The 9,833-nt window shown below is 40.3% G+C and overlaps 1 protein-coding gene across 1 annotated transcript; it reads left to right on the forward strand.

Moving 5' to 3' along the window:
- The first annotated feature begins 618 nt into the window (after positions 1 to 618).
- LOC147428573 (uncharacterized) lies at positions 619 to 3,551 on the forward strand. Its single transcript, XM_086496857.1, has 4 exons — positions 619 to 772; positions 860 to 1,558; positions 3,285 to 3,357; positions 3,446 to 3,551. Exons 1-4 carry the CDS (start codon positions 619 to 621, stop codon positions 3,549 to 3,551), a joined length of 1,032 nt encoding a protein of 343 aa, XP_086352983.1.
- Positions 3,552 to 9,833: the final 6,282 nt, after the last annotated feature.

Genomic DNA, 9,833 nt, shown 5'->3' on the forward strand with positions numbered 1-9,833 from the left:
ATAGAATGGTTTGTTGCAAACCAAAACTATCCAGAAGCAAATAGCCTCACACATATTGACTTTCCAAGTGGTTGGGTATGGAATAAAAGTTGAAAGGCATGGTCTCCACGACAACATGGTGTTTCTATTGGAAGAATGTATAATATTGTCCCTACTGCTGGTGAGGTTTATTACCTACGAATGCTACTCAATATTTGCAAGGGATGTAAATCTTTTGAAGACTTACGGATGTATGATGGTCACATTTATGATACATACAAGAAGGCATGTATAGCTAGAGGATTATTGCAAGACGATGAAGAATGGTCACTTTGCCTCCAAGAGGCATCTTTTTTTCAAAATGGAATGCAGTTGAGACAACTCTTTGCAATCATATTAGTCTTTTGTGAGCCCCTTCATCCGGCTGCTCTTTAGGACAAATTTTGTACCAAATTTTATGAGGACTATGTTTATGCCCTAAGGATGCGTATTTCAAATGAAAGCATACGATTTGATGTGGCAAAAAATCAAGCTTTGCTTCATATAGAATGCTTTTTTCAACAACATGACAAGAGGCTTTGCTATTATATGTTGCCTGCAATAGACTCAACAATGGTATCCTTAAGTGAAACCGATGCTATGGCTGAAGAAAAAATGTTTAATGTTGATGAGCAGCGTAATATAGCAAATCGTATGGAGACTTCCTTAAATGAGGATGAGCGAGATGCTTACCACCAAGTGCTACAAGCTATTGACACACATTTAGGGAAGGTATTTTTCTTAGATGGTCCTGGTGGCTCATAAAAAACTTACCTATATAATGGAGTTCTTTCACAAGTGCGAGGAAGTTGTAGAGTTGCTCTTGCATGTGCATCATCAGGTATTGCAGCTTTGCTTTTGAGTAATGGAAGAACTGCTCATTCTAGGTTTAAGATACCTTTGGAGCTTCACTCTAAAGCAACTTGCAATATGAAGATAAATAGTCAACTTGCAAAACTTCTAAGGAATGCAGCTTTACTTATATGGAATGAAGGGGCTCCCATGACACATCGCTATGCATTTGAAGCAGTGGACAGAACTTTAAGAGATATTATGCAGCAAGATACTTTGTTTGGTGGAAAAGTCATTTTGTTTGGAGGTGACTTTCGACAAATACTACCTGTTGTACCAAAAGGTAGTCGTACAAACATTGTAAATGCTTCATTGTGTCATTCTCACATATGGAAATGTAAAGAGATATTGAGGCTTACCAAAAATATGTGTATACTTGATTGTGGTTCAAATTCATTTCAACAAAGTTTTTTGCGTTGGGTACTTGATATTGGCAATGGGGATATGGATGATGGAGGAGATTTAGATAGAGTCAAAATACCTTCACATATGATGCTTCCAAGAAATAGTTTGGCAGATCTTCTAAGCTTTATATATGGAGATTTGTGTCATGTGCAAGATCATGCAAGTTTTTTCAGAGATCGAGCAATACTTGCTCCGCGGAATAAAGAGGTGGATCTAATCAATTACTATGCATTGCAAAGAATGCATGGAGTTTGCAAAGAGTATATAAGTGCAGATTCAATTTGTATGTCAAAAAAAAACACACTTTTGTACACAATTGAACATCTGAATAGACTTACTCTTGGTGGAGGTTTTCCATCTCATGCTTAATTAGTCTTGAAAGAAAATGCTCCTATCATGTTGCTGCAAAATTTGGATCCAAGACGTGTATTATGTAATGGAACCAAATTGATATGCAAGCAATTTTATCATAAGCTATTTGAGGTAGGGATAGTTACAGGATCAAATATTGGAGAGAGTTTTTATTCCAAGGATTGACTTTATTGTTGGAAACCATCAAGGGCTTCCATTTCAAATGAAGCAACAGTTTCCAATCAGGCTTGCTTTTGGGATGACTATCAACAAAGCACAAGGGCAAACACTGGGAATTCTCTGTCTATATCTTGCATCATCAATCTTCTCTCACAGACACTTGTATGTTGCAATGTCACGTGTGCGAACTGCAGTTGTTGCTATGAGGATTGTTGTCAATATTGAAAAACACTCAAGAGGAATGTTATTACACTCCAAACATTGTATTCAAGGAAGTATTACAACTAGCGAACTCATAACAATAAGTTAAAATTGACATTGTGGCTCTCACTTAAAGTCAGACACACTTAATATTAAATTTTATTGATATCTCTTAGATCAAAGTATTGGCCACAAATGGATCCTCGATGCAGTGCATCCTATGTTGTGGGTCACATCACTGAATTCATTTGAGGTATTTATCTTCTTTTTTGAATTAGAGTATTAACTTGACCTATTATTTTCTTGAGAAGATTGGCTTATACATTGACTTACTTTGTTGAAGATACACCGCAATGGAGGGGAAGAGTTCCTGCTATGTTTTTGGTGATCTTATTTGATACAACTCATATTATATTGAAGAGTTTTTATGTGGTATTTTGGTAGTTTTAAGCTTTTCTTGCTCTACATAATTCATGGATGCCTTTACAGAGATCACTGCTATCGAGGACTTATCATCGTAGGTGTTTATGAAATTCTATACTTAGATAGAGATATGTCTATGGAAGTCCTTGGATATATACTACCATGTTGCCTTTTCTTTGGACCACGAGTATCGTCAAATTCAAGTTAATATTTGATTTGTGAGTGATGAAAGGCTAGTTAATGCACAATGTGGAGGTTGTTGGAGACCTCACTACACCATATCGATTGAGGATATTTACTCAAGTTAAAACACCCCCCTGTATCTTGCAAAATGTATACAACATAGATCCTTGGACTTATAGAATCCCTAATATGGCCTCTAGAAGGCTACACTTTGAATAACTCTTTTGTATTGTCTCAACTACATTCAAAATATTCAAAGCACCTTTTTGAAGTTGTGAAATTTCAAATTCTTTTGAATTGCTTTCATTTCTCTCTCTCTCTCTCTCTCTCTCTCTCTCTCTCTCTCTCTCTCTCTCTCTCTCTCTCTCTGGGAATATTTTAAATCCTTCTTTTAAACAAAAGAAAGATGGACACGATTCTCTACGGTATGATCGTGTAAGTGTAAGTCTTCTTTATTCTATTTCATCTCTCTTCCTCTTAAACTTATAAATCTCCATTGTTAGAGCAGATAAAGTAATGACACGATACAATCATGGTTTCATACACCCTCAATGATGTGCCTTCTTATATTAGAGATATGTAAAATCGTATCTTTAATACTTAATTTTACCATGACTGATAAATTTATGGTCTTTGTTTTGTGTATTTACACGTGTGACATTTTTTTCTAGATCCTCCATTGTGGAGGGGTCCTGCACATGCTGAGGATATTGTTAGTATTATCGAGGATTTTGAAATCCTTCGGTGCGTATAGCTTGAACTTGAATCTATATGATGATAAATAAGTTGTTATTGTTTATGCCTGAATGGATTGTTGTTATCTTCATTGCAGGCTTCAATATTATTGCAGACATTCTGTCTTGGCATTAAAGGAAGCATGGTATTTTAGAAGTGTTGTAGGTTATTATCACATAGAGTTTGATATAGATGATATGTGAGTCATTGTAAGAGAGTTAAGTATGAAATAGCCTCTCAATTGAAACTTTTCATACGGTCCCTATGAAGTGAATGAATGGATGTTTATAATCTATTTTTTGGGTGACTCACTTCGACGACTCAATCGTAGCGTTCGACATGTTGGACCTTGGATCTTGAGAGTTCCAAGTAGAGTGTGTCGTAGGCTCAACTTCTCTAGATGATCGAATACTCTGATCCATTGTATATGCATTCTAAGAACCATATTTTTTTTACTTTTTACTGTTGGCTTATTGAAGTGGATTTTTATCTACTATATAGGTTAATGTGTGTGTGTGTGTGAGAGAGAGAGAGAGAGAGAGAGAGAGAGAGAGAACTTTGTTGATTGCTAATGTAGGTTAACATGGGTCATGATGTATTGGCTATTCTCCCAATACATATAAAGATGCTTATTTATTTGAAAGTTAAGGATGATTACATTTGTCAAAGAAATGATACATGGTGCTGGTGGCATCATTGGGTGTATTCATATGCAGATGGGTGGTATGAAAATTGTGGATGCTTAAGCATTTCACTATGCAAAGTGTCACAAATATTGAGCGAGATAAAATTGATGAGAGTCCTACAAGAACTACATATGGTTGATATTTATTATGTCAATGTTTGTGGTTGTGATATTCACTTGTGAAAGATATATCACAATCATAAGTATTATATTTCAGATGAAGAGTTTGAAGTTTTGAAATTAATTGTGAAGTTTATCAATGGGATATTTTGGAGTGATCCTCAGTCGTCCAACTATAGGTAGAATATGAGTATTTGTAAACACAAACATTGAGGTTGTTGTAAAGACTTTGACCTAATGGATCCCTTAACACTTTTTGGCAATGCGACTCTATTTTGGTATGACTTTGAGTAATTGAAGTGTTCGTATTGTGCTTATATTGTTTTAAAGTATTTAAGTGCACGTTTTAACAAGTGGCTATATTGATCATCTCTCTCTCTCTCTCTCTCTCTCTCTCTCTCTCTCTCTCTCTCCCCATAATTGTAAAGAATGAGGATGCAAGAGAGCTACACAAGACAAGCACAAAGCACATAGAGATGGAAAGCTTCTTCTTCTTCTCACAGAAAAGAGAGTACAAAATGACTAAGTGCTAAAGTTGAAAAGTAGCACATATGTACATGCGGTCACTAAGTGTGAACTCACTAGAAGCGTACTAGGCTAGCACTATAAGTGTAGTCCAGTTGTAGAATCACTGGTAGAGATCCTCCGTGTCGGTCACCTAACGCGCCAGTGAGTAAATGCCGTAAGCAGCCAAGACCCGTAGTGGATGCCAGCTCAAGATGTAGAGCTCCACATCTCAACACTCCCCCTCGAGCTCTGCATGTCGCAGAGTCCAAGCATAGTCCGAAAACGTCGAAGCTTCTCAGCTCCAAGGGCCTTGGTAAAGATATCCGCTATCTGCTCGTTTGTGCTGACGTTTACCAAGTCGATGTCGCCCGCCAACACTCGCTCTCAAACGTAGTGGTAATGGACCTCTATGTGGTTGGTCCTGGCTGCTGAGGTTGTCACAATGGATGACAATCTGCTGGTCCACCTGCACTCCCAAGTCCTCAAGTAATGTGCGTAGCCAAGCTACCTCGCACGTTGCAACTGCTGCACCTCTGTACTCGGCCTTTGTGCTCATAAAGCAACCGTAGGCTGCTTTTTGCTGCTCCAAGTAACAGCAGCACTCCCAAAAGAGAACATGAAGCCACTCGTAGATCTCCTATCAACAATGCTACCTGCCCAATCTGCATCTGTATACCCATACAATGCTAATGGCGCATCTGCTGCATAGAACAATGCGTAGTCAAGAGTCCCTTGCACATATCGAAGTGTGCGTCGTACTCCATCCAAATGTGGCTTCCTCGGAAGCTGCATGAACTGACTCTCCAAGCCTACTATGTAGCTCAAGTCTGGCCTCGTGATAGTCAAGTAGATTAGACTATCCACGATCTTCCTGTACATCTTGACATCCTCAACAACATCACCCTTCTCTGCACTCAGCTTTGCATTCACATCCAAGGGAATAGAAATTGGCTTACAATCAGCCATACCATACTTTGACAACATGTCCAAAGCATACTGTCTCTGTGACAGCCATACACCCCATGGAGTCCTGATCACCTCAATGCCAAGAAAGTAGCACAACTCGCCCAAATCTTTCATTTCAAACTCCTGTTTGAGAAGACCCTTCACATGGTCAATTTCCATAGCATTGTCACCCACAATAATAAGGTCATCTACATATATGGTAATGACCACAATCCCCACATCACTCTCACGTACATACAGTGAATGATCAGCATGAGCTCTCCTAAAACCAATACTGACAAGATACTTGGCAATCCTGTCATACCATGCTCTAGAGCCCTGCTTCAAACCATACAAGGCTTTGAGAAGCCTGCATACATAATCTGGGTAACCTGGATCGACATAACCAGGTGGCTGATCCATATACACTTCCTCTTGCAACTCACCATTCAAGAAGGCATTCTTTACATCCATTTGATGCATAATCCATCCTCTAGATGCAGCCACTGCTATGACAGCTCTCACAGTCGTCATCTTTGCCACTGGAGCAAAGGTCTCCTCATAGTCTATGCCATATGTCTGTGCATAACCCTTTGCGACTAGCCTTGCCTTGTGACGCTCAATGTTACCATCAGCCTTATGCTTGGTTTTATACACCCATTTACAGCCAATAGCTTTCTTGCCACTTGGCAATGGCACCAACTCCCATGTGTCGTTTACTTCCAACGTAGCCACCTCTTCATTCATTGCATCATCCCAATGCACATTTCCAACTGCATCCTCAAAACATGTGGGCTCCACATCCTGTATCACCTTAGCCATGTAGGCTTGGTGATGCGCTAGATACCCATCATAAATCAATTTCTAAACTGGATTTCTGACTCTGTTAGATCTGCGCGGTCCTGGGTCACTCCTTTGTCCTCTAGCATCTTCTTGTACTTTCCTTACACCAGGTGTCCTGATAGCCGGAATTCCAAATTCCTCATCAAGACTTTGTTCAGAACCATCTGAATCCATGTCTACATGTGAAAAACCTGATGATGCATTAGCCATAAAGGGAGGTTCATCAACCTTTTCCTTCCCTTTTCGTGATACATTTCCTGTACTTGCTGGTGGAGTAACTTGCGTACGTAGTCTACCATTCCATGGCTTCTCAACAGAGCCACGAGAAGAGGACTCTTGTGGTCCACTCAAAACCTGTGACTGTGGCCTCACATTTTGTACAACCACATCATCTTTTACATCAGCCCCAATAGTGCCATGTGCATTACTGTACCAGCTGCTCATCTCATCAAAGACTACATCTCTGCTCACTCATAATTCTCGTGTAGTAGGATTGTAGCACCTGTACCCCTTTTGTTCAAGGGAATATCCCACAAGAATACATTTCTCTGCTTTAGGATCCAATTTCCTACGCAACTCATCTGGTACATGCACGTAAGCTATGCAGCCAAACACTTTCAAGTGTGCCAAATCAGGCTTTGTACCTGTAAACTTTTCTTCAGGTGTTACATCATGCACCGCAGCTGTAGGTGTCCTGTTCATAATGTACAAGCTGTATTTACAGCTTCAGCCCAGAAATGATGAGGCATGTTCTTCTCATTCATCAATGCACGTGCAACCTCTGCAATGTACCTAGCTGTTTTTCCTTTCTGCGACCCCATTCTGCTGTGGAGTATATCTGCATGTAAACTGCCTGCGCATACCATGCATTCGCAGAAAATCTGAAAAATCATTGGAGAAGTACTCTCCCCCTCCATCTAACCTCAATGTCTTGATTTGCATATCTGTCTCCTTCTCAATCATGACTTTGAAGTCGTAAAAGTGACCAAACACTTCACTTTTGTTACGCATGAAGTAGACCCATACTTTCCTTGTATGGTCATCAATGAAAGAGACATAATACATGCAACCATATATACTTGCAGTATTGGTTGGACCCCAAACATCTATGTGCACCACCTCAAGTGGCTTTTTACATACATTGCGCTCATGTGGAAATGAGCCCTTTGATTGTTTTCCAAACTGGCATGCTGCACACACTTTATGCATGCATACCATCCACCTTGAATTTGGGCAAACCTTTTACAATCTGTTTTGATTGCATGCTGCACAATCTCTGCTCATTGACATAGCCAATGCGTTTGTGCCAAATGTCAACATCAGCCACAACACTTGTGCCCTGTGCAAATAATGTAGCTTTTACCTCAGGCATGTCTACATTCAACGTAAACATTCTGCCCACACATTTGCCCTCTGTGATCAGCTTACAACCATTCTGGAAATCTTCTACATAACAGCCATTCGGATTGAAGCAAACCTGCTCAACCATTTGACCAACAGAAACAAGATTCTTTTTAATGTTTGGGACATGAAGTACATCTACTAAGTACTTTGATTTTCCATTCTTTGTATTTAGGGGTATGTCCCCTACATGAGCAATGGGGTGAGTTGTGTCATCTCCTGTCTGCACATAGCCTGACGCATCTGGTTTGCGCATATCTCTAAACCACTCTCCACGAGACGTCATGTGATTAGAGGCACCTGAATCCACATACCAAACATCATCTTGGGTGGAATTCTCTGCAGTCATTGTATTCATTACATGCTGCATAACAAACATGCGCTCGTTTTTGCTGTCATCTGCATCTCTACTAGTAGATGCACGATTGCCGTGTTCTCTCTTTCCACATGCTTTTTCCTTTGGACAGTCGCGTGACATGTGACCTCTTTCACCACAAGTCCAACATTCTCTGCTATCTAGAGTATGTTGCTACCTGTTTGATCCTGCACCACGACCTCTTTGACTCCCCCTGCCTTGAGATTGGTTTTCCCTGCCACCTGTATTGTTTTGATTTGATTGACCTTCTTGAAATTGGCCCCTGCAACCCCTTGGGCCTCAACCACGACCTCTACCTCTACCTCTGTTGGAGTTAGAATAGAAGGCCTGTTCAGAATTATTTCTGCCATGAGAAGAAGATGTGTCAAGGTTCTTCTCCTCAAGAATAAGAATAGAAATCAAATCTTGGAACACGGGGATGTCGTCTCTTGTATTCATGGAAGACCTGAAATGTACATACTCATCTCTTAGGCCATCCAAGCATGCACGGACAATGTCATCGTCTTCCACTGAGACTTTAATAGATCCAAAAGCTTCAATGATACTCTTGATCTTCAAGGCATAATCATTGATGGAGAGGTTGTTCCTCTTAACCTGATTTAGCTCCGACTTTAGTTGAAGCTTCCTGGCCTTGGTGTTCACCTCGAACACTCTGCCTAAGTTTTTCCATGCAATAGTGGGGGTTTCAGCATCCTGTAGATAGCCCATCATGCCATCTGTGATGCTCATAGAAAGCCAATACATCACTTTGCTATGGCCTTGTTGCCAGTCCCTCAAAGCTTTTCTTTGTTCTGCTGTAGCATTTGCTTCGGGAATCTTTGGTTCCTTTTCATTGTCTCCTTCTACATAGTCCCAATAACCTTTTTCTTTTAGGAAATTTTTTATTCTGAACCTCCATGCAGAGTAATTATTTTTCTCAAGCTTCTCAGTGACAATCTGACTGAAACCGTTAGACATCTCAAAGCGCTAAGACAAAATAGCTGCAATCTGCAAAAACCTGCAAATCTGTTGAACCTGCTATCGTTGTACCTGTAACGCTTTCTACACTCAACGAGTGTCCACAATCAAGCGTACATACAACCACTGTACTTGTACAGTAAATCTCTGTGTACTGCACTTTGGAGACCTGTTCAGAAACTTGTGCGAAAAATCCCTAAAAAAATTTCCGCTGCGCGGGGCGCCTTCCGCATCTAGTCGTGGATTGCGAAGGAAGAGATTGTGATGCTCTTGCTCTCTTAGCCTCTCTTGCCTGCACCAGGCTCTGATACCATGTAAAGAATGAGGATGCAAGAGAGCTACACAAGACAAGCACAAAGCACACAGAGATGGAAAGCTTCTTCTTCTTCTCATAGAAAAGAGAGTACAAAATGACTAAGTGCTAAAGCTGAAAAGTAGCACATATGTACATGCGGTCACTAAGTGTGAACTCGCTAGAAGCGTACTAGGCTGGCACTATAAATGTAGTCCAGCTGCAGAATCACTGACAAAGATCCTCCGTGTCGATCACCTAACGCACCAGTGAGTAAATGCCGTAAGCAACCAAGACCCGTAATGGATGCCAGCTCAAGATGTAGAGCTCGACATCTCAACAATAATTTTAAGCTTTGA

This window comes from Adiantum capillus-veneris, chromosome 23, assembly GCF_014529385.1.
Source record: "Adiantum capillus-veneris isolate H3 chromosome 23, ASM1452938v2, whole genome shotgun sequence".
NCBI lineage: Eukaryota > Viridiplantae > Streptophyta > Polypodiopsida > Polypodiales > Pteridaceae > Adiantum > Adiantum capillus-veneris.